Here is a 25,227-nt window from a genome sequence, read left to right on the forward strand (position 1 = left end):
GGATTGGAGGTGGGGAGATTTTGGCCGCTGCCGCCATGGGCCCCTTCCTAGCTGTCCGCTGCGGAAAGGTGGCAGCTGGAGCGTGCTTGATCTAGATCACTTCAAATAATTGGGGCCCCGCCCATTAAGACATTAACTAGCTAGTTGCTCGTGGATTAGGTTTGGACTGTTTTGCTAGACCCTTTTTTCTGTTTCACTAATAAGCTTGGAGAAAAGGCAGGTTTTGTCTAGTTATGCATTAGATCTCGTCCATATATGTGGGATACACGACGAAATCCATAGGGGGTACAATACGAAAGGGGAAGAAAAATAATGCATGCATCCATGAAGCTTAGACAAACTAGAGACGATGAAATTGCAAAGAACGAATGGTCTACTATACCATGCATGGATGATGAAACCAATATATACTACTGTACACACGATGCATTTGAGCTGTTGATTGGCGTGCTTTTGTCAGGAGAGGCACATGGTACGTACTGCAGGAGACTGGGAGTACGGTGGGTGGTACGTGCAGGTACCACGGTATGGCAAGGACTGTCCCCTCTGAAATGGAGCCAGCAACAGCTCGGATCTGCATCTCATGTTCTGTCATCTCCGCGCGGGCACGCGTCTCCGGCCGGCTGCGAGGCCTCTGACGGACACTGCTGGCTGTGGCACTGGCGCGTCAAGGCTTCCGAGATAACCACCTTGCATCCACACGTGAACAGTCGCTGCTCGCGTTTGTACGTCAGGAAGCTAGACCGCTATGCCAATCTGTTTAGTTTAAATTAGGCATGCCCTTCGAGCGCTGCCAAACTTGTATTAGAGCGCGTTTATTGATTTTGTTTAAGCCCCCCCTGCGCGTGGCGTGGCGGTGCCTCTGCCAACGAGGAGCACCCGATCGATCCGCTGTGTGATCAGAAGCGATCGAAGGGACAACACCCCGGGCGCTCGTGTTGTGGACCAAAGCTAAGATCCCGCCCGTGTCCGTGTCGTCGTCCGTCCAGCGCCTGCACGCTCTCTCGGTCTCGTCGGCGCAGCGACCTGTACTGTACAACGCATGGCTGATGAACCGGGGACCACAGGGCCAGCACAAAGCCTCTTTTGGATGTGTTTAGATCCGTAAAATGGTGGTAAAAAGAGTTACATCGGACACTGTAGCACACTATAGTATTTTTCGTTTGTTTGTGGTAATTGTTGTCCTATCATGACCTAACTAAGCTCAAAAGATTCGTCTCGTCGTGTATATCAAAACTATACAATTATTTTTTCATTTACCTACATTTAATGCTCCATGCATAAGACAAAAATTTTGATGTGATATGTGAATAGTGAAGTTTGGAGAGAGAAATTTTGGAACTACACAGTCTTTCTATCTTCTCTTGGCAGCCGGGATTGTGATGTTACAGTATAGTATAGTAAAGTAGTATTTGGTTGTAAAGTGTAGCAAGACGCACCGGCCCTGGCATAGATTACTCACCGCGCGCTTACAAAAAGGAAAGAACATAAATAATAATAAGTTAAAATAATATAGCCATGCGCAAATATAGTGAGCATGACGGGCCGGGAAAGCGCATGCTATTATTATTTGCTCAGCAAATAGCGCAACTACTCCAGATACTAATATGTTTTAATTTAGCTTTGCGCTTCTCCTTTATTTTCTTTTATTTGGATAATATGCATCTAATTAATTTATATATGCTCATTTAGAAGAAAAAGAGTACTAGCTAGAAAGAAAGGACAGTATGTGTGCTTCTCCTTGATTTATTTAGAAAGAGATAAAAAGAAGAAGGAAAATGCAATTGACGGAAGCTTCCTGCCTGAATATTTTCCGGGCGGAACCGAAAGATCCAGCTGTACAGTTGGCGGTACCGTTACTGTCCCCGTCCCGCGGTGCAGCCCCACATCACATCATATCACGCATGATCCATGAGCATCCCTAAACAACTCGATCCCAGCTCGATCGCGCCCTACAGATGATCAGATAATTAACCCTGCCCTAATCATGGCGCCATCGTCAACTCTCTCCAAGCATGCATGTGTTAGCATTCTAGGATCAACACTGTGCACGGATCGAGCGGGATTTCTTTCTCTTTTCTATGATTCTGAGTATAAGAGATCCCAGATCTACGGAAACACATAGAGAGAAAGAGAGTAGAGAAACCTTCGGCGCCACCAGAGGAGCTTGAGCCGGCCATCCCTTGTTCGCTGATGGAGATCCGCTCAAAGGCGGCGACGAGTGATGCAATGAGGTCGATGCAGGGGCGACGGTGTCGACTGCAGCGGCGGCGGAACTTCCCACTGCTCCAGCGCCCCCTAGTAGATCGGCTTAGGGTTTCTGTGGGTGAGGGTGTAGGCGGCACGGCGAACCTTGTGCTACGTGCCCCGGCCCCTCACCCCCTTTTATTTTGGCGCTGTGCAGCGGGGGCCCACCAACCATTAAGGGTTGGGCGCCCCCGATCAGGGCGCGGATTAAGGCCCTAATAGACCGTTGGGTCTATTAAGAAGGAGATCAATCCAATATTCTCCCCCTTGATCTCACTTTGTACTTTAACTTTATACTTTAACATGAAACTTTTTCCTTTAGTTGTTCCATCACAGATTGATAAATAGAGCATGCTTTATCGTCACGGTCCAAGACCGATAGACTCAACAGCTACCATATACATAACTGTTTTGAAACAAATTCTTTATGTTTTGGGCCCTTTTGTTTTCCAGAAATCACATGCTTTCCCTTAAACCCATGCCGGCTATTTGTTCCATGAACACATTGGGTGGTAAGCCTTTAGTTAGCGGATCCGCAAGCATTTTCTTTGTACTTATATGCTCGAGTGTAATAGAGTGATTCTGGATTTTCTCCTTCACAACATAAAACTTTATGTCAATGTGTTTGGCAGCACCACTTGACTTATTGTTGTGAGCATAAAACACTGCTGGTTCATTGTCGCAGTACATTCTGAGTGGTCTTTGAATGCTGTCTACCACTCTTAAACCGGATATAAATTTCTTTAACCATTCAACCTGCCCCGAGGCCTCATAACATGCCACAAATTCAGCGTACATCGTTGATGATGCAGTGACACTTTGTTTGGAACTTTTCCACGATATAGCTCCCCCTGCGAGTGTGAACACATAACCGGACGTGGACTTTCGATCATCGATGTCCCCCCGCAAAATCCGCATCTGAGTACCCTTCTATCTCTAGGGAATCGGATTTTCTGTATGTTAGCATGAGGCCTTTTGTGCCTTGCACATAACGTAATGCTTTCTTTACCATAATCCAGTGTGCCTGTCCTGGATTACTCTGATATCTGCCAAGTATCCCGGTAACAAAAGCTAAGTCAGGGCGTGTACAAACTTGAGCATACTGTATGCTTACTACAGCTGAAGCATATGGAACCGCTTTCATTTGATCGATCTCATACTGGTTCCTGGGACATTGAAATTTTCCAAATCTATCGCCCTTGACTATTGGAGCAGGTGAAGGCTTGCACATATGCATACTGTATTTCTTTAGAACTTTTTCTAAGTATGCCTTTTGTGACAGTCCCAATACCCCCTTTGTTCTATCTCGGTGAATTTCAATTCCCAAAACAAATGAAGCTTCACCAAGATCTTTCATATCAAAGTTTGAGGACAAGAATTTCTTTGTCTCCAGTAGCAGACCAACATCACTACTAGCAAGTAGAATGTCATCCACATATAGGATCAGAAAAATAAATTTTCCACTTCTAAACTTTGCATAAATGCAATTGTCCTCCTCATTTTCTTTAAACCCAAATTTTCTTATGGTTTCATCAAACTTTAAATACCACTGCCTAGAGGCTTGCTTTAATCCATAAATGGATTTCTTTAAGCGACACCCCATATGTTCTTTTTCTTTCATGACAAAACCTTTTGGTTGTGCCATATAAACATTTTCATACAAATCCCCGTTAAGGAATGCCGTCTTTACATCCATCTGATGTAACTCTAAATCATAATGTGCCACCAATGCCATTATAATTCTGAAGGAATCTTTACACGAAACCGGAGAAAAGGTTTCGTTATAGTCTATCCGTTCTCTTTGCGTGAAGCCTTTTGCCATGAGTCGTGCTTTGAACCTTTCTACATTCCCTTTGGAGTCATGTTTTATCTTGTAAACCCATTTACAGCCTACTGTTTTGGCTCCTTTAGGAATTTCCTCTAAGTCCCAAACACCATTGGAACTCATTGATTTCATCTCATCCTTCATAGCTTCCAGCCATTTAGATGAGTGAATACTTCTCATGGCTTCTTCATATGAAGTGGGATCACCCTCCATATGAACCTCTTCTGTATTATAAACTTCATAGTCGCTAGAAATAGCCGACCTTTTTTCTCTTTGTGACCTTCTAAGGACCACTGCTTGTGGCACATTTTGTGCCTCAACTTCTGGCATATTTTCCATAGGGGGCTGTAGCTCCTCCTCCTCATGTCCAATCGCGGGTTCGGGCGGTTCCTGGATGACAGGTTCCAAACCTTCGCTCACTGTTGGTATGGTTGGAGTTGCGACAGGTGTTGACACCGTAATAACTGGAATAGTTGGCGCAGTAACAACCGAAGAAGGTACTGGTGTCACTATTTCAGGAACTTTTGGTGCAGCATCAACAGGTAGTGAGAAAAATGGCTCTTGAATCATAGGAGTAGGCACATACACCCGCTTCTCCTCAAGGTCAATTTCTCTAGGTACCATGCTCCCCCTGATCATTTCACTTTCTAGAAAGACAGCATGTCTCGTTTCTACAAACTTTGTATGTCTGTCTGGGCAGTAGAAACGAAAACCTTTCGACTTTTCAGGATAGCCTATAAAATGGCAGCTTACAGTTTTGGGATCCAGTTTTCCAATATTTGGATTAAACACTTTAGCCTCAGCTGGGCTCCCCCAGACCCGTAGGTGAGTCAGTGAGGGTTCTCTTCCTGTTCATAGCTCATACGGCGTTTTGGGCACCGATTTGCTTGGCACTCTGTTGAGAATATGGATGGCGGTTTTCAACGCCTCCATCCACAGACTCAATGGCAATGAGGAATGACTCATCATACTGCGCACCATATCCATTAGTGTACGGTTGCGCCTTTCAGCTACTCCATTTTGCTGAGGCTCCCCCGGTGTAGAGTATTGGGCAACTATTCCATTTTCCTGTAAAAACCTTGCAAAAGGTCCATGAACTTGTCCATAAGGGGTATGTCGACCGTAGTACTCCCCTCCACGGTCTGATCTTACTATTTTAATTCTTTTGTCAAGCTGATTTTCAACCTCAGCTTTGAATATTTTAAATTTATCCAATGCTTCAGATTTTTCTTTGATTGGATAAATGTAACCATAGCGGGAGTAATCGTCTGTGAATGTTATGAACGAATCATAGCCATCCACACTTTTCACAGGAAACGGTCCACATATATCAGTGTGAATTATTTCTAACGTTCCTGCACTTCGTTTGGCACCCTTTTTAATTTGCTTTACAAATTTTCCTTTAATGCATTCAACGCATTGTTCAAAATCAGAGAACTCTAGCTGTGGAAGAATTTCACTTTTCACTAATCTTTCAATTCTCCCCTAGAAATATGGCCTAAACAACAGTGCCATAATTTCGATGAAGTATCTTGAGTTCTCTTTCTTTTCTTTGTTTCTTTCTCTGACAAGGATTCATTCACATTCATATTACATACAGAATGCACTTTACCACGCATAGATAATAAATAAAGATCATTGTAAAGGACAGCATCACCAATACAATTATTATAAAACCACAGTTCACATTTGCCATTCGCAAAATGACAACCAAAACCATCTGTGTCTAAGCGTAATACACTGATCAAGTTTCTTTGAAGCGAAGGAACAAATAAAACATCCTTTAATACAAGCATGAAACCATTAACTAGCTCGAGGGAGACATCGCCAACAGCTTCCACATCTGCTTGTACTCCGTTTGCGACTTTAATTTGTCTTTCGCTTCTTAGCATAGTCCTTGTCGAATGGAATCCCTGTAAAGAATTTGCAACATGCACAGTTGCACCAGAATCAATCCACCAAGTAGATTTAGAAAACTTTAAATACAGGGATTCATTAACAAATGAAATTACATTCTCACCATTCTTTGCCATTACCATCTTTAAATAAGTGGGACAATCTGCTTTGCGATGCCCCTTGTCAAAACAGTGGAAGCACTCATCTTGAGCTGGAGTACGCTGTTGCTGACGCTGTTGCTGATACTTCTGTGGCATAGGGGCTTTGTCTTTAGCTTTAGAGGAAGAAGCAGCTTGGAAAGGCCTTTTCTTGTTATTATGCACAAAATTGACAGACCCACCATTCTGTTTCTTGAGTCTATCTTCCTCTTGTGCACACATTGCAATTGCCTTTTCCATGTTCCACTTCTCTGGCTATGAGTTATAGTTTACAACGAACGTTGCAAACTCTTTTGGCAGAGAGGCAAACACCAAGTGCACCATAAACTCTTCTTTGAGATCCAAGTCCATTGGTTTGAGCTTGGAGTTCAAAGCACACATCCCCATGATATGATCTCTTATCGTACCGGCATTGCCATAGTACCTTTTTGTGACCAACTGCTCTATTATCTGTGTGGCATAAGTCTTTGAAGAACCAGTAAACTGATTCTTTATCTTTGCAAGGTATTCTGCAGCTGAATCACACTCTCCAATTGAACCCAAAATGTTAGGATCAATTGTGTTCTTTATAACTGCCACACATTTCTTGTTGGCGTTATTCCACTTTGTCTTTTCGAGATCATAAGCCATCTTTAAGGGAGCATAGTCCCTTTGCTTTTTCTGCCACTCAGCATCAGTGTCAGAATCTCCTCTCACTGGAGCCGGTGGCTCAGTGGGCTTTGGAGTGGTGATTATCTCATCCACTTCTCCACAGAAGAAAGCAAGATCAACCTTCTTGATCCATTCGCCATAGTTGTCTCCTTTTAAAGTCGGGATGTGACTGATGAATCCCATCAAGTTCATCCCCGCTGAAAATTTCAAAAAATAGTGAGAACATAATAACAATAATTGCATGTAAAATTCCAACGTTGGTCAAAATAGAACATACAACTGTTTATGCAATTAAAAGACCGACCTCGATCTACACGTGTGTAGGCAACTGATACCATTGTTAGCATTCTAGGATCAACACTGTGCACGGATCGAGCGGGATTTCTTTCTCTTTTCTATGATTCTGAGTATAAGAGATCCCAGATCTACGGAAACACATAGAGAGAAAGAGAGTAGAGAAACCTTCGGCGCCACCAGAGGAGCTTGAGCCAGCCATCCCTTGTTCGTTGATGGAGATCCGCTCAAAGGCGGCGACGAGTGACGCAGTGAGGTCGATGCAGGGGCGACGGTGTCGACGGAGTCGACTGCAGCGGCGGCGGAACTTCCCACTGCTCCAGCGCCCCCTAGTAGATCGGCTTAGGGTTTCTGTGGGTGAGGGTGTAGGCGGCGCGGCGAACCTTGTGCTACGTGCCCCGGCCCCTCACCCCCTTTTATTTTGGCGCTGTGCAGCGGGGGCCCACCAACCATTAAGGGTTGGGCGCCCCCGATCAGGGCGCGGATTAAGGCCCTAGGGTCTATTAGGAAGGAGATCAATCCAATAGCATGCATCCATTATCGGCGGCCTAGCCATCTCTCGTGACGATGCTAGCTGCTGCGGCATTCTTGATATTAGCTTGCTGAAACAAAGCTCTAGCCAATCCACTCATCACTTTCAGCTTGCAGGTCCCTTGTTGATAATAGCATCACGTACGAACGTACACTTGCTGTGATTAATTATTATTTGCAACGATCGACGCTGCCCTCCGTTCCGTTCATCATTTTTCTGGGGGTTGCATGCGCTAGTTTATTTATTTATTTATTCCGGCTGGTTGTACTCTTGTTTGCTGACGGAACGGAACGGAATCTTCAGCGTGCGGCGGATTGATCTGCATCTGCTCGTTGCGCGCGTCTCTCTCTTGGCGACGGCGGCGTCTGGTGCCGTGCGTGCCGCCGTGTGGCTCCGGCCATGAAAGGCTGCGTGCATGCGGGGGTGTCCCCTGGTTCCGGTGTCCGGGCGGTTGCGTGGCGCCGCGAGCGCCCAGCAGCTCTGCTGCGTGGCCGGGGGACACGAATACACGATGACGATGGCGCGGCGGCAGGTTATATTCCTGGCTGCATACTATGCGTGAGCCTGGGCTGGCCTCTCCAATTCTCCGTCCCTATATGCCACTGTAAAATATAATTCATTCTTTATATGTCATTAAAAATTAGAATATCTCTTCACTACCACTATTTTAAAATTTTCATCCCTTCTATGCCGTTGCTGTCAAAAACTCAGTGATGACAATGGCATATAGGTGATGAAAAAATTAAAAACGATGGCACATAGGGGATGAAAAATGTCCACCCGTTAGTATTTTTTGACGGCAATAGCATAGAGGGGATGGAAAATTTAAAACAATAGTATCAAAGAGATGTGCTAATTTTTAATGGCACACAGGGGATGAGTAATATTTTCAGTGGCATACAAGGAATTTTCTCTTAATTATTTGGTCAGTCCGTTAGCGCGTGGCCTCTGCGAGTCTGCGTTTCATCTTTTCACTTTCTGATCTGATTGCCTTTTCAACGTACTGCTACTCTGCTAGTCTTTGCACCGACGTACTAGTACAGGACTTGTTAATTGGAGCCACACGAGTGCCATGAAGGGTGCGTGGATGGATGGGTCGGATTCAATGGAACGACGATCGAGATCGACCGATCTACCCCAACTAAGGAGTATTGAATTGTGACACGGCCTGCACTGATGACCCACCTGGCGACCACGGCCATCAATGACCAATCCCCTGCTCACCCTGTTGCACCGCCGCCGGCGACGAAGACAGTGAACGATAGTAGTCGAGCAGTATGTACTCGTAGCAACAAATTGAAGTAGTAGTCGGTTCTCCACGATCGACCATGCATGTCAGACACCGTAACACAATCATGACCGTTCTGAAACTCGTGCAATGCATGACAGCCTAACAGCGCGCCCAGTGAGTGTTCGCCCGCTAGTTCTTCGATTCAGTTCACTTTTCAGCAGCACCGTCTAACTTATTAGCTTTTCATCAGCCCACCTGGCTGTACGTACGTATAGCCAAGCGATCGAGTTCCTTCACCGACCTGTGGAAAAAGGAGCTCGCCGGCAGCGCGCGGGTTTTCTAGCCGGGCGGCAAAAGAGCCGGGCCGGTCGAGAGCGCGGCGGCGGGCACGGCGCCGACCAATGATTTCCTGGGCAAGGGCAAGCAAACGCGCGGTCGCGGTCGCGCCTCGACACGGCAGTCGGCAAGGATGGGCAAAAGGCAGTAGGAAGAGGGAGCCGGAGCCGGAGCCGGCGGCACATTCCTGTCAGCGAGTCAAATTCAGCGGGTCGCCTCGCCGAGGGGAACTCAACTGGGGAAGCAGGGAAGGGAAGCCGTAGGCATCAGAGCGGCCAGTGCGTGACGTCTCCCTCTCCCGGCCGGCCAGACTGGCGGGCTGACCCGGATGGCCACCCCAAATCATGCGTTCGATTCCAACGTACACATCTGCGAGCGTCACATGATTCTCTAGCTCCCCTCGCTCCCACGAAACTGTGTACTCGGTCGCCCCAGGTCAGGGACGGATTACTACTGCCCATATTTCGATTTGTTAGTACGAAGCCTTAGCTTGATGAATAATTATTCTATTGATGAGTGTTTGACGAGAAGAAATATTTTGGTGAACAATAGTAATAAGCTTCGTCTCACTTCATCAAAGGCTATACGTACACTACTCACCGTCAAAGTGTTTCGCGGCTGTCTGCTGTTGGAGCATGAAAGTTGTGACTCGCATATATAGGAATCCGTATTCAACTCTGTTTATGTGACATGAATATGTTTGAAATTCCAGTGTTTCATCCATGTAGGAAATTAGTGGGGTTTCCAATAGTTATTGTTCACTATTTTGGTTCCCAGTACTCTTCACGAATCCAAAAATTTTCACGAACTAAATAAAATTTTGTTGTTCACTGCTGCACGTGCCACGGTAGTGCATCGAAAATTTTGTTGTTCACTGCTGCACGTGCCACGGTAGTGCATCGGATACATGTACCCGACCGCGTCATGGTCTTCCTGAATCCATGCACGCTTCTCACTGACCGGGACAAGAACAAGACAGGTCAGGATCATCCCCTCTTCGCCGCACCGCACGGCACCTCTGTAAATCCAAGTGACATTATCCCCCAACCCCAACAACAGTAGAACACCAACACGTGGAGCCGCGCAACCATACCGTACCCGCGCTTTTCCGCATCCCGCGCTTTTCCGCATCCCAGGGCCACCTCACTGTGACGGAACCGTCAAATTAAAACTCTAATTAAACATAATAGCCGTCATTTGAACACATCGGACGCATTAGCTTAACGACTTAATTTGGCAATCCTTTCTCAACCCACGGCCCGATCGAAACAACACCGATAGTCCCCCGCGAAGGAGGGCGCAGATGGTACAAGCACAACATAATACTTGAAAATATAAACACCAAAGGAGTTCGAAATATTAGGTTTTACAACCCGAGTTCAAATATACACATAATTTACAAAAGTTGCATAATTTACAAATTTTTCACCCGATGTACTGAAATTCAAAAAGACTAGATCCTACAACTACACTAGCCTTCAAAAGCCCTGACTAACCATGACCGGTCAGACCAGCCTGCGCAAAACAGGGAAATTGAACACTCTGCCCTCGAGTGTACAACCCGACGATTCCCTAACCTAAGGGTCTCGCTCCTCGACCTGCCACCCCTCTGCATCCCGGCGGATGAACTTGACACAACAGGGGCAGAAGTCGACGTCCGGGTGTCCTGTAATAATAAATATGGCAACAAACCCTGAGTATTTTAATACTCAGCCAGACTTACCCGACCAGTGGGTATAACATAGCCCACCTACCTAGACATGCACGGCATTTGGCTGGTGGTTATTTTGCAGAAATAGCATCTAGAGGTATATCCTTACTTTCAATGTTTTAGCCGCATATTTTATATAGCTAGACTCTCGCTAATGTTTGCCTATCTACACACACCTGTGAAGCATCCAATAAGATTCAAGATTTGTATCCATTTTTATATCTCTAATGTCATAACTCATTTGCTACGAGGTGACAAAGAGATCAAGGCCCTCATATCCGCGAGACACGGCGAATCGATCCAATTTAACCTTGCAAGGTGGACCTAACCAACACGGCACGCAAAAGCCCCGTCGGACCCCACGCACCAACCTTTCCCCTCACCGCCTCGAACTACAGAACTGCCCCACCTACATATAGTCAGTCGAGCTCAACGTGAGACCACCGAAAGTAAACATATGCATCCCATTTCTCCGCGACTACTCGACTCGCCCTAAGGGGTGGTGATGAAGTTCTGTACTTTCGAAGCAAAGCAGTACTCGGCTTACCGGTTTCGACTACCTCCTACTCCCGGTATGCGGTTAGTACAATTCAATCCCCGATCAGCACTGCCACAACGACCGGTCCTTAATCGACACGGACGGGGCTAAGACACCCAGGAACCCTGTCCTGCTGCCAAACCTAATACCATCATCCCCGCCCGGTCTCACATCTCCATATCCATTTCAATCCATTTCTCAAATACTGAAGTACAAAGATAATAATGTATCTCGCGAGTAACCAGAAATTACTCGACTTCTAAAGTTCCCTGTGTCTCGCGAGTGACACGAAATCACCCGACTTCTACCGGACTTATTTAGCCTAGCACCGCTATCGATTTAGACATACTAGTAAAAACTCAGGGAAACCTAGGGATCATGCAGCTAAGGTTCCATTCAATTCCTAATACATAATGCACAAGTAGTAGATAACAACATATACATAATGAATCATAATTTAAAATAATAGGACATGCACCGGGGCTTGCCTTGCGTCTGCTGCTCAGTACTGTGGTGAGATGGGCCTTGGGCCGACCCCTCGCGAATCTCCTCCTGCGGGGCTTGCCAATGCGGCTCCTGTGGCTCCGCAACCACCTCGTACAGACTCCCTCGGTGGCAGCGTCTATACGTATGCAATGATATAAGAATGCATGCATAAATAATTGAAACTTTGAAATAAACTTTAACCGACCACAATTACTGCTAACCGAACAACCCGACGTTCAAAATCCTGCAAAAACCCGGAATATCCGGATTAATAGCCGGAGCATCCGGATTCCCATATCCGGAGTCTCCGGGCCTAAACCCGGAGTCTCCGGGGCTACATTTCCGGAATATCCGGGAGAATACCCGGAGTATCCGGGTTAATCCGGAGTTTCCGGTCTAATATCCGGAGTATATACTCCGGAAGTTCCGAGTCTCAATCCGGAAGTTCCGGTTTTGTCTGGCTCCAGATTTCAAAAACTGGGCTTCGATCTATTTCCGACTCGATTCGTAACGAAACATCTTAAGTCACTAATTAGGTAATTAAATACCAAGTTTAACACTCGGGTGTTACGTCCCCGGGGGGGCTATATATGGCCATGGCCTCGAGCTGCCACCTTGGGTAGTTAGCTCTGACTTGAATGATCCTCACTGTACTCTGATCTCGAGGCCCAAGAGTCAACCGCGAGACCAAGAATTCGCAATCACCCGGCTGCTGCGGCGAGGAGAAAAAGGGCGGGTCCGTGATGGGGATGCTCTTCTCCTGCCCCGTGGAGGAGGAGGACGTGCCGGCGGAGGCGGCCGGCATTCCGGCGCCGGGCGGCGCCAATGCCGGGGAGCCGGCGGCGCTCAAGGCGTCGCTGGGCTCCGGGAAGCTCCGCTTCGAGGGCTCGCTCAGCTTCAAGCGGGAGCCGCAGAGCCCCAGCGCGCTCCTGCAGGTGGAGACGACCAAGGTCTCCATCGCGTCGCCGCGCGCCGCCGTGGTGGCGCCCGTGCCCATGCCCATGCCCAGGGAGCTCGCGCGGACCAGGTTCGCCGACGCCGCGGCGCCGGAGAGCCCCAAGCACGAGTCGGCGGCCGTCACGGTGCAGAAGGTCTACAAGAGCTTCCGCACCCGCCGCCGGCTCGCCGACTGCGCGGTGCTCGTCGAGCAGAGCTGGTGCGTACCGCCCACCTAACCTACCTGCGCAGACTTCTCCTGTATCCCGAATCCGCAGCGGCATTGCGCGTTCCTGCTGCTGAAACGCCGTCTCGATGCGATCCTTGCAGGTGGGAGCTGCTGGATTTTGCGCTGCTCAAGCGGAGCTCCGTCTCCTTCTTCGACATCGAGAGGCAGGAGTCCGCGGTGTCCAAGTGGGCGAGGGCAAGAACCAGAGCTGCCAAGGTTTGCATCATCTCACACCTGCCAAACTGTCACTTCTAATCAGCTCCAAATCATTTGATGTGAGGTTAGTTGGCGAGAACTGTACTGATGGCATTTGTAAATTCCACCGAATTCAGGTTGGCAAAGGGTTGTCCAAGGACGACAAAGCCCAGAAACTCGCGTTGCAGCACTGGCTCGAAGCTGTGAGTACTAGCAATTTCGGTGGAGATGTTCTCCAATTTTTGTGTAGGTTAGTTGCCATGTGAAGCATGTGCTCATGACAAATGCTGAAACTTTGACGAACAGATTGACCCGCGCCACCGGTACGGTCATAACCTGCACTATTACTATGACTGCTGGCTGCAGTCCGAAAGCAAGGAGCCATTCTTCTACTGGTTAGTGTCACTGTCTGACCACGGCATTTGTATCTTCTGAATATTTCATAAGTTGTTGAAATTGACTTTTTTGGTTACCTTATTCAGGCTGGACGTTGGAGAAGGCAGGGACATTAATCTTGATCGGTGCTCGCGCTCCAAGCTTCTGAGCCAGTGCATCAAGTACCTTGGACCGGTAAGCCTCCGAAAACAATCTGAACTCTGAAGAGAGCATATGGACTCTGGAGACGGCCGGCTGTTTTTCTTATTTCAGAAAAAAAATAAACCTAGCTTTATTTGTGCAGAAAGAAAGAGAGGACTATGAGGTTGTGATTGAGGACGGCAAGTTCATGTTCAAGAACAGCAGGCAAATCCTCAACACCTCCAGTGGATCACGGGACGCCAAGTGGATCTTTGTTCTAAGCACATCCAAGAATTTGTATGTTGGACAGGTAATATGCAGCTACCATCATACTACCAGCACAATGCAGTAGTCTTTCGTGCGCTGTTCATCATGTAACATTTGTCCTTGAATCAATACTGCAGAAGAAAAAGGGCACGTTTCAGCACTCCAGCTTCCTCGCCGGAGGGGCTACATCTGCTGCTGGCCGACTAGTTGTAGAAGACGGAGTTCTGAAGGTACTTATCTGTTTAATATACATAGCATTCAGTGGTGCTGAACTGCTGATGCTATCATTAATTTCTTCGCGCAATCCAGAATTTCGTCAGATAACAAACACCCTGACACAGTCTGACGATTTTTTACAGGCCATTTGGCCTCACAGTGGTCACTACCGCCCGACTGAAGAGAACTTCCAGGAATTCCAGAGCTTCCTCAAGGACAAAAGTGTCGATCTCACTGACGTCAAGGTGAGCATTGTATAACCACTATCCTAAAAAAGTGGTCCTTCACAAAATGTTTCAGCATTTGCATATTCTGAACCTTCTCGATGTCTATGCTGCAGATGAGCCCAGATGAAGACGATGAGGAATTCTGGAGCAGGCTCAAAAGCATCCCCTCTGACTGCCGCGCCGCCGCTGACAGACCTGAAGGAGATGAAACGGTCGCAGCTCAAGATACCAGCCCTTGCCAGGCGCCTTTACTCACCACTGAAGCCGCCACACCTGAAGAAGTCTCTGTCTCAGAGCATGAAGAAACCAGGACGCATCCGAAACCCATTGCAACTGTCACGAGACAAGATTCATCAGAGGACCCAGTCGAAAACGCCGAGACCTCGACGACCAGTGATAGTGCCTCGTCTGAAGATCCTCATGAGGAGAACCACGACGACAACGCGGCCGTGCCGAGGGAGAAGATCCTGCAGAGGATCAGCTCGAAGAAGGAGACCAAGTCGTACCAGCTGGGGAAGCAGGTGTCCTTCAAGTGGACCACGGGCGCCGGGCCCCGGATCGTGTGCGTCCGGGACTACCCCTCGGAGCTCCAGCTCCGGGCGCTGGAGCAGATGCACCTGTCGCCGAGGAGCGGCGGCGCCGGCGCCGTCAGGGCGTCGTCGTCCCGGTTCGCCTCGGAGCAACGGTCCAGCAGCCCGATGGCGAGAGGGCGCTGCGAGCAACTGCCGCTGGGCAGCGGCGGCGGCAGGGCGGCGTCGTCCCGGTTCGCCTCGCCGCAGCGGTCCAGCAGCCCGATGGCGAGGGGGCGGTGCGAGCCGCCGACGCCGAGGGAGGCGTTCCGGACGCACCTGATGGCGAGAGGATGATCAGAATCGGATCAGCCACTCGGTTTTCGATGGAGGGAATTTTTCTTGAGTATTTTGGGTGGAACTGTGCATACAAGACAGAATAAAATGGGGAGTAAAAACTGCTTCCCGTGTAGTCGTGTAGATCCTGTAGAGTGATACACATACGTGATCAAATTCATTAATTCTTTGTAACTCTGATGAAAAAATGCAATGGGAAATACAAATTCGTTACTATATATTATCGCAAGCTAAAATGCATAATTAGTGCTCCATCTGCCAAATTCTGAAACATTGACTGAAACCTTGATTACACGCTCAGCTTTGTTACTCTCTGGGATATAGTACAAATATTTAACTTTAATATTGTTGGGGCTCTCTCAAAAAGAGAAAGCTCCCTCCAAAAATAAGCGTATGCTGCTAGTTGTGGCGCGCACACGGTATTCTTTAGTAAAAGGCGAAAGAATAGTTCGCTTTGCGCTCACCACGCAGCTGCGTGCCTTCTCAATTCCGCCCCCAGCTCTCATATGCAGCCGGCGCTCAGGCTCCTCCCCGCTTCACCTGGCGAGGTGGTACTAAACCGCAGCAAGCCACAGCCAGGCACTCAGGCAGCCAGCAAGTTGCACAAGCTATCCCCGCGCGCCTCACCAGAAAAAGCCCACCTAGCCCAGTATTTCTCAGTTGAAGCTCGCCAGCCCAGGGGGCGCGACGGGACGAGGACAGACCAATCTCCGTCGGTCTCCGCGGCTCAGCCAGTTCCAGCCCGTACGAGCCTGATGGCATGCGAAGCAGTATACTATGATTGGTTATATAGCAACGTGTAAAAACTAGGCCGCTACCAACACGAAATTGGTCGATAGAGAAGATGCAAAATTGGTAGTACAAACTGCCATACATAGCACATGCATTTTTCAACTTTGCTGGGCTCGAGTTTTTTTTTTCTGTCAACCAGATGATCAATGGCACTGGGCAGTAAGTAATGGTGAACTCAATCCATGGCACTGCGCAAACACGCCACGAATTCAGTAGTACATGTGCCTTCCTCACGTTAATCTAGCAAGATTTTACATGCACCGACATAATAATTTCCCCATTGACAAAAAAGTGAAGAGCCGACTAGACGAGCTCATCATTGGAATAAGCCACCACCGACTCCTCGAGGTTACTACTCACTACACTAAGCAAGCCACAACTGCCATTCCCGCAGATGGCATACGGCATACCATCACTGTAGACAGTTCCACGGGATTCATCCTTCGTGTTTCCGCTTTCGCGCCAGATCCCTTTTCTTCTGTTCTTTTCGGGCCTGTACTTTCTCTCCATGGCCCTCATCATCCATCTTCATTCTTGCTAGACGCTGTGCTTTGAATACCTGTATGATTGCATAGTTCAAAATAACTCAGTGCTCATAGAACACAGATGCCACAATAGGCTGCGAAATTGAACTCGATCAGCTGTGGTGGGGGAGTACTATCTCAGGAAGTATGTACCTTTGTGATATTTTTAGTAACTTCTTTGTCACTGCACTCATAGGCCTCCAACTGCTTCCCCACAATATCTTCTATCTCATGTAAAAGGCATATATCCTTCTGCAGACACAAACAGATAAGCATGCAAGTTTTACCAAGTTGGGCGATTGTCACAGAGCAGAAACAAAAACTGAAGCATGTTCCAAGAACCTTGAATGTGCTGCTTTATTTAATTTTCTAAATTGTCCACTTCAAGTACAGGCATACTGCACTTGCGGTTGCGGCAGAACTAATTGATTGGTAGCCTATGACTTTATATATAATTCAATTTTGGCAACTAGCACTATTTATTCTATTGGAATTGTTCAACTAAAATTCTTGAAAAACTTACCTACCGGATGACATTTGATCAAAGTATTATTCATATTAATTTGTGATAAGCTAGATACGCTAACCATCACCAGAAATTAGGCTAGAGTTTCTTTAACATAATAGGACAATTGATAATTTCATTGGGTAAAAGCATCATTCAGAGAATTCAGCGAACCTGTGTAACAAAGCTTATAGCAAACCCTCCCCTCGAAGCTCTTGCAGTTCGTCCAACCCTATGGATGTAATCGCGTGGATTCCTACAGAGAGTAAAAGCAAGAACATAAAAACGTCAGCATTCAAATGGAATGTTGCCAAATAATTTTAAATATTGCACGTAAAGTTAGTATAAAACACACCATGGAATGTCATAATTGATGACAAGATCAACTGTTTGGATATCCAATCCACGGCTGCCCACATCAGTAGCAAGCAATACGGGAACCTGACCGGATTTAAAACGGTTAAGTGCTAAGAGTCTTTGCGCTTGAGATTTGTGGGAGTGCAAAGAAACAGCAGGATGGCCAAGTTCTTCCAGCAGCAGATCCAAAAAGTAGCAAGTACTACAAAAGAATGGAAGCAATTCAGGTAAAATCAGGCATCAAACTTCGAATGGGTAATATAATACATTTTTGGGAGGAAAGAAGCAAATATTCCACTTCAAATCATTTACCTAGAACATAATACAATTTAAGCTATAGCCTATAGGTACACCTTGTCACTGATATCGGATACGATAGATAACGCACAAGTCCCCTTGGAGGGTGATATATAGAGAGTATGGGCCTTAACACCCCCCGTCAAACTCAAGGTGGAAATGGAGGATCTGAAGCATTGAGTTTGATTAAATGAAACTGATGTTGTGCCCTGGTTTGTGCTTTTGTGAAGAAGTCAGCAAGTTGTGCTTCCGAGGGCACATATTGAAGATCAATTGTCTTGTGACGACAATGATACCGAGTGAAGGATACATCAACACCAATGTGTTTTGTAAGTTCACGCTTCACTGGATCATGACAAATTTGTATAGCTCCACTGTTGTCACAGAGAAGAGGCGTAGGAGTGTCACAAGAGACACCTAGATCAGCCAAGAGCCATCGAAGCCAAATAATCTCAGCAGTAGTAGTGGCAAGCGCACGAAGTTCGGCTTCAGTACTAGATCTGGATATAGCAGCCTGCTTTTTGGATTTCCAAGCAATAGGAGATGATCCAAGGAGGATACATTAACCTGTAATGGAGCGACGATCTGTGGGATCACTTGCCCAAGTAGCGTCAGAGTAAGCATGTAGCTGAAGTGGGCTATTGGAATCATAAAGTAAACGTCTTGATCTTGTCCCTCTTAAGTATCTCATCACACGAAGTAAATGACCATAATGAACACAGGTAGGTGCAGATACAAACTTTACCCAGGAGGTGGATGCATATAGACTTCTTCATGCAGATCACCATGAAGAAAAGCATTTTTGACATCCATCTGAGAGATAGTCCAAGAAGATGAGGCTGCAACAGCAATTAAAGTACGAACAGTAGTCATATGTGCCACTGGTGCAAAAGTCTCATCATAGTCAATACCCTGAGTCTGCTGAAAACCTCTGGCCACAAGACGAGCTTTATATCGCTCAATAGACCCATCAGATTTGGTTTTAACCTTGAAAACCCATTTGCATGTGATAGGTACAGCGCCAGAGGGTAAAGGAACAATATCCCATGTACCTGTGCGATCGAGGGCAGCCAATTCCTCAGTCATAGCAAGCTGCCACTCAGGTATACCAGAAGCCTCTTTATAAGAGGATGGTTCAGCAATAACTGCACCAGCACGTGGAAACCCATAACGATCTGGAGGTACAATGGTGCCACGGTCACAAAGACGATATCCCTGATTACAAACATCATGAGATTCATCAGTGTTAGTACAAGCATCAGCAACAGGATCATCATCAGGACTAGCCGTGGGAGTAGAACGAGGACGACGAGTGTAAGTCTGGGTGATAGGTGGTTTAGAAGAGTAAGAGGAAGATGACGTGGAAGTGGAAGGTGGTGCAATGGGAATGAGGACATCAGGTGTGGATACAGTAGATGATGGTGGCATGGATGAAGGATCAGAAATGGGAGGAAAACACATGAACGAGGTGGACTCTGTGGAAAAGGATGAAGAGTGAGTGGACGAGTTGTAAAAGAAGGGTCGGTTTTCATTAAAGCTCACGTCTCGTGAAATACGAATGCGACGAGAAGACGGATCATAACACCGATAGCCTTTATGTTCAAGGCTATATCCAAGAAAAACACACTCAACAGATTGAGCAGTCAATTTAGTCCGCTCACGGGGTGCTAACAAAACATAACACATACAGCCAAAAACTCGAAGATGATCATATCGTGGAGGAGTCCCGAAAAGAACTTCACCAGGTGGTTTGCCAGAGAGTTTGGATGATGGTTGTCTATTGATGAGATAAACCGCAGTAGAAACAGCTTCACCCCAAAAGTGCGAAGGTACAAAAGAAGATATCAAAAGGGTGCGTGCAGTTTCTATGATATGACGGTGTTTGCGTTCAGCCACACCGTTTTGTGCATGAGCACCAGGACAAGAAAGTTGAGCAAGAGTACCCTCTGAGGTTAGGAACTGGCGAAAGCTATCAGATAAATATTCACCACCAGAATCAGAACGAAAAGTTTTAATAGGGGCAGAAAACTGGGTGTGAACCATGCGAGCAAAGGATTTATAAATAGAGAGCAACTCAGAGCGGCGTTTCATGAAGTAAAGCCAAGTATAACGAGAATTATCATCAATAAAAATGACATAATATTTATGACCACCTTTTGAAGCAAAAGGTGCAAGACCCCAAACATCAGAATGGACCAAGTCAAAAGGTCTAACAGAGTGAGAATCACTAGTAAAATATGGAAGTTGTATTTGTTTTCCAAGATGACAACCCTTACAATGAAGACCAGACTCAACAGAAGTAGGACCTGAGCAACCTAACTTTACTAGAGTAGACAAACGGGATCCACACAAATGGCCAAGACGATGATGCCATTGGGCAAAGGACGCAGCAAAAGCAGACGCAGCGGAAAGCACTCGAGCTGGAGATGCAGTGGATGAAGGTAGGCGCAAGGTGTCTAAGATGTCGAGGCGAGGAGCAGCTCTACGGCGACGGCCAGTCCCAATCACTTCCCCTGTGCGTAGATCCTGTACAAAGCAAGATGAGTCATCAAATCCAACAAAGCAATTGTGGTCTGTAATTTGTCCTACTGAAAGGAGGTCCATAGATAGTTCAGGGACAAAGAAAATATTAGGGACAGTAAAATGAGGATCACAAAGAGAACCCTTATGAGTGATGTAACATAAAGTACCATCAGCAGTCTGCACAGAAGCACCCTCTGTGACAGGCGTAGTAGAAGTCAACTGCGACTGATCAGATGTCACATGAAAGGAGGCTCCTGAATCAAGAACCCAAGATGACGATGAAGTACCAGCAGATGAAGTGGCAGCAACAGCAACTGAACCTCTAGGAGATGGTCCTGCACCACGACCACGAGTAGCACGACGAGCACGGAAATCAGCCAACTTCTCCGGGAACTTAGCAAAGCAATTCTCAGAGCGATGAGTGGTCTTGTTGCAATGCACACAGGGCTGAGAAGAGGAACTCCTAGGCTTCTGAGCAGCAGCCAACACACTGTGAGAGCTCACACCAGTAGTATAAGACATAGATTTAAGACGAGTCTCTTCAGCAAGTAACTCAGACAATGCCTTAGTCATGGTGAGAGTGTCAGAACTGTGAAGCAATCGTGCACGAAGAGAATCAAATTCAGCTCTAACTCCCATAACAAATCTGTAGGTGAACTTCTCAATGAATTGATGAGCTGGACATGGAGTAGTTGTACAAGCAGGTACCATAGAGAGCAATGTACTCATCAGACGATCAAAAGCTGAATAATACTCATCAATAGACATATCATTTTGCTCGATGACATGAGTTTGTTGCATAAGAGTATGCAAAAGAGCACCACTGTCCTGAACAAAGCGATTCTTCAAATGAGACCAGATCTCCTTGGCAGTATTGAATTTGGACAAACTCATAATCATGGACTGTTTAGTGCTGTTGACCATGGCAGCCATCACCTTGCCATCATTAATCTGCCATGTTTTGAGATCAGCAGCATTGCGCCGATCATCGGCGAGAACTGGTGCATCATCAGTCAAATGGAAGAGTAATCCATGACCCCTAAGTGCAGTCTGCACACAAAAGGCCCACTCGGGATAGTTCTGACCATCAAGCACAATACTAACAACAATAGAATTGACTGCCATGAGGAATAATGAAACTCAGCACAATCAACAGATGCAGATCCTACAACAGCAACAGCTTTCAACTGAGCAACTTCAGCTAAATTTCCTGCAGCAAGTATAACAGCTGAACCAGCAAATGGTTCTCTGGCAGCAACAACAGATGTATCTTGATGCACCACCAAAAGAGACAGAGTAGTAGCAGAACAACGAGCCACAACAGAGCACCAGCAAGCAGCAAGTGCAGGAGCAAGCAGCAGAGCCGCACGGCACAGCAGTGGAGCACAGAGTAGCAGCAGAACAGAGCAGCCCAGGCAAACGGCTGGAAAGAGACCCAGAAGAGCTGTACGGGCCACAACGGGCGGAAGACGAGACGAGCGCGCGGACGGCCCGGGTGGAGGCGCACGGCGGACGGCGCAGGATCGACGGCTAGGATGGAGCAGTGGCGTAGCGACGGGGATAGAGCGGCGGCCAGGTGAGGACAGCGCCGGGGATGGAGCGGCGGTCGGGTGAGGACAGCGCCGGCAATGGAGCGGCGGCTGGGACGGCGCGGACGACTCGGATCCGCCGGGGACGGGGCGGACCGGCAGCCGGGAATGAAGCAGCGGCGCGGCCGTGACAGAGCGGCGACCGGGCGAGGATGGGGCGGCGGCGGACGGCGCGCCGTTGGTGGAGACCTAACCCTAACCTTGCTCTGTTACCATGTCACTGATATCGGATACGATAGATAACGCACAAGTCCCCTTGGAGGGTGATATATAGAGAGTATGGGCCTAATGGGCCTTAACACACCTCAGTGGAAAAATGGAGCAGAAGCTCTGTTTAAGTACATTTTTTTAAGAACTATATAATAAACTAAAAGCAGCGTCGACCGCACATATCTGGCTTGCAGCACTTAATACTGCCAAAAAGGAGATGCACACGACCAGGAGGATTTCTTACTCTACACAATTTATCAATGGCAAGTTATTGCGTGGGGGAGCACAGTCTCTGGAAATTCTTGTTTAGGACTGTAGCGTAGCATACCTGCATCTTGAAACGAATACAATGGCTGAGCGGATAGGGTCTCCCATCTTATGGATAGGGTCTTCCTTGTCCTTAATTTTTGATAGGAGATATGTAAGATGAAGCTCTTTTCCATCATCAGGAACATGAATGTATTGCTGCTTTAAGGTCTCTACTGTCTTGAATCCTTCATATGCTTCAAAAAAGTATGACTTGTTGCCGGAAAGTTCAAGCAAAGATCGCAGATTATCTGACATTGTTGCTGAAAACAAAAAGGTTTGTCGCTTCTTTGGTAAACAGCCAAATATCACCCGGAGTTCCTCTTCGAAATTAACATCTAGCACTCTATCCGCCTCATCCAACACAAGAAACTGTGATACAAAAGGCAATCAGTAAACTGGAACTGGTAGCTAAAGGTAATGGAACATTTCTTAAGATGCAGTTATGTACATAAATACAGATCACCCAGACACTCAAACTCAGCCATAAACCATGTAACCTCAAGAAAAAAGGTTCAACAAGCATCCATATAATGTAGCATTGAAATTGTGCTTCCTATCATAAAGAACAGTATGCATAATTTGCATCAAGCATGGAATGTCCATCAATAACATAGTTACTCTATGATAGTATGAATGAACAACATTGGACCTTTAGAAACACAACAGAAGGTTATTGTTCACCAAGAACATCCAAAAGTACCCAAAACAGTGTGCCTTGGAGTGTAAATCAATTTATGGTAACACTGATTTTCCTCTCTGAGAAGATTCAGTGAAAAATCAATACAATATACATTAATTAATTATAATATATGGAACAATGCATTCCCTGCATATACAAGCAGATAAAAATTTGTGGTCATTATGTAGCAACAGAGCATGCCTGCAGTATTTTCTTGTTTGGAAACATAAATTATCTAGGAACAGAAGTGTAAGTTCCACATGGATTATCACATAAGTTTCAATGGCAACACACTCATGATCCATCGAGAGCAGTCAAAATAAAACATAAGTTTTGAGCAAAGAGAACAGTAAAATTGAAGTATGGGTATTAGATAGAGCACACAAAGGCTTATGCAACCAACACTAATGTATGTTTTGACGCTGAAAAGGAAGTCGTCGTCGTGTGCCAACCATGGTGCGGGCGAATACTTTGGCGAGGTCAGGGTCGTCTTTGACGAGCGTGGCGATGCGGCCTGGGGTAGCGACGACGATATGGGGGCGGCGCGCGAGCCCCTTGGCCTGCGCGAGCGACTCGAACCCACCGATGGCCGCGAGGCACCTGACCCCCAGCGGCGCCCCGAGCGCGCGGAACTGCTCGGCGAGCTGCGCCGCGAGCTCGCGCGTGGGGGCCAGCGCGAGCGCGGCGACGCCGTAGGGGTCCTCCCCGAGGCGGTGCAGGATGGGCAGCGCGAACGCGGCCGTCTTGCCGCTCCCGGTCTCGGCGATGCCCAGCACGTCCTCCCCCGCCAGCGCGCGCGGGATGCACCGGCGCTGCACGGCCGTCGGGCGCTTCATGCCCAGGGCGCTGCACGTGTCGACGAGCCACTGCGACAGGCCGAGGTCCGCGAACGTGGCGGCCGCCGCGCCGGCCGCGGCTTCGGCGTCGTCGGCCTGGCCTGTCTCCGTCACGATGGAGGGAGCAGGGTGGGCGTCGGCGTGGTCGGTCTCGACGGCGGCGGGGTCAGGGCTGCGGGGCTCCGGCTGAGTCCGGACCTCTGGCTCGGGCTTCAGCTTGGGTTTGGGCTTGGCCCTCCCGGAGAAGAGGCGGAACGGTCGTGCCTCGCCTTCGACCTCCATGGTGTGGTGTGGCGCTCGGTGCTAAACCAGGAGCACTATCGGACGCGCCACCAAGTCGCTGAGAAGGAGAAGGGGAGAAGCGGCGAGCGGTTAGGGGAGGGAGAGCGCCGCCGGCGTCGGGAAGGCGGGGCGGACGGATGGGTAGGTTTAGGCCGGCGGCGCGGTGAGGCAGGAGAGGTAGCCGAGGCAGGATTTGGGCCGTCGTGGGTCGAGATGGGCTGAATTGAATTTCGGAGCCCCTTCGGGCGATGGCATGGCTCGAGATCGTTCGTTGCCCTGTACAAAGTGCAGAGCTGACCAAGGGTTACACAACTGACAGCATGCCACCAACATGCTACCCAACGGTAGTGCAAAAGAGCACTCGAGACAAAGCACAATAACAGTAATGAGAAAGCACTCGTTAGGCCTGTTTGGGACCGCGAGCACCAAGAGGGCGAAGCTTATGCGATATCGCTTACGCGAATTTTTCACCGCACAGTTCAAAACTTCCGCGTTTTGCGTTGCAGGCGTTCGGCAAACGCGAGTCCGACACAAGCCATTCGGCAGGTTATGGCCAATTACATGCTGAGCTTGAACCTAGGCGTGAGAAGTGATAATTAAATATCTGGATATGAATTTTCTGCTTTCACAAAGATCTGCTCAGGAAGGACTTCACATATTCTGCCTGAATTTCAATCTCCACTTTATTTTACCTCATCTTCTGCTGTAGAAATCACACCTAAATCACTGATATCGCTCAGGTTGTATATATCAACACTAGAAACAAGCAAAAAATGTGGTTGAAATTCAACCACGTTAACAATTTAATAACCATAGTTATTATTCAACTTACATTTTAAGGATCATGTAAATAGGTCAGGCAGCAAACCAAAATAAAATATCATCTTGTAAGTTTACTGCCTAGGGTTTAACCATTCTACAGAAGCAACTACCCAGACATCTACCATGTCAAAAACTCAACACGTAG

General features: G+C 47.5%; 2 protein-coding genes and 1 non-coding gene across 4 annotated transcripts; 1 reads left to right on the forward strand and 2 right to left on the reverse strand.

The window, feature by feature from the left end:
* Positions 1 to 12,625: 12,625 nt before the first annotated feature.
* LOC120694595 (IQ domain-containing protein IQM2-like) lies at positions 12,626 to 15,575 on the forward strand. Of its 2 annotated transcripts, XM_039977776.1 has the most exons (9): positions 12,626 to 13,061; positions 13,172 to 13,286; positions 13,403 to 13,468; positions 13,572 to 13,660; positions 13,748 to 13,835; positions 13,945 to 14,091; positions 14,186 to 14,278; positions 14,408 to 14,509; positions 14,605 to 15,575. In XM_039977776.1, the coding sequence occupies exons 1-9, from the start codon at positions 12,649 to 12,651 to the stop codon at positions 15,355 to 15,357; spliced, it is 1,866 nt and encodes a 621-aa protein (XP_039833710.1). In that variant the 5' UTR covers positions 12,626 to 12,648; the 3' UTR covers positions 15,358 to 15,575. The 2 variants fall into 2 exon arrangements, with proteins under 2 accessions (XP_039833710.1, XP_039833709.1); XM_039977775.1 differs by having other exon boundaries at positions 14,186 to 14,509.
* Positions 15,576 to 15,710: 135 nt separating this feature from the next.
* LOC120696366 lies at positions 15,711 to 15,830 on the reverse strand. Its single transcript, XR_005684142.1, has one exon. It is a non-coding gene; the product is annotated as a U5 spliceosomal RNA (small nuclear RNA).
* Positions 15,831 to 16,292: 462 nt separating this feature from the next.
* Positions 16,293 to 24,475, reverse strand: LOC120694597 (DEAD-box ATP-dependent RNA helicase 36-like). The gene is made up of 6 exons (XM_039977779.1): positions 23,595 to 24,475; positions 22,483 to 22,832; positions 17,534 to 17,737; positions 17,353 to 17,434; positions 16,827 to 16,925; positions 16,293 to 16,708 (listed from the first exon to the last, which is right to left on the reverse strand). Exons 1-6 carry the CDS (start codon positions 24,258 to 24,260, stop codon positions 16,586 to 16,588), a joined length of 1,524 nt encoding a protein of 507 aa, XP_039833713.1. The 5' UTR covers positions 24,261 to 24,475; the 3' UTR covers positions 16,293 to 16,585.
* Between the last annotated feature and the right edge of the window lie 752 nt (positions 24,476 to 25,227).

This window comes from Panicum virgatum, chromosome 2K (genome assembly GCF_016808335.1).
Source record: "Panicum virgatum strain AP13 chromosome 2K, P.virgatum_v5, whole genome shotgun sequence".
Classification (NCBI taxonomy): Eukaryota; Viridiplantae; Streptophyta; class Magnoliopsida; order Poales; family Poaceae; genus Panicum; species Panicum virgatum.

Bases quoted from the DNA above. Each gene is read 5' to 3' on its own strand.
- LOC120694595 (XM_039977775.1), top strand. From the start codon at position 12,649: ATGGGGATGCTCTTCTCCTGCCCCGTGGAGGAGGAGGACGTGCCGGCG. The intron at 13,661-13,747 runs GTTAGTGTCACT...TACCTTATTCAG, and splicing joins AAGGAGCCATTCTTCTACTG to GCTGGACGTTGGAGAAGGCA. The intron at 13,836-13,944 runs GTAAGCCTCCGA...TTATTTGTGCAG, and splicing joins GCATCAAGTACCTTGGACCG to AAAGAAAGAGAGGACTATGA.
- LOC120694597 (XM_039977779.1), bottom strand. From the start codon at position 24,260: ATGGAGGTCGAAGGCGAGGCACGACCGTTCCGCCTCTTCTCCGGGAGG. The intron at 16,926-17,352 runs GTTCGCTGAATT...TTGTGTCTGCAG, and splicing joins CTATAAGCTTTGTTACACAG to AAGGATATATGCCTTTTACA. The intron at 16,709-16,826 runs GTACATACTTCC...GCAATCATACAG, and splicing joins TTACTAAAAATATCACAAAG to GTATTCAAAGCACAGCGTCT.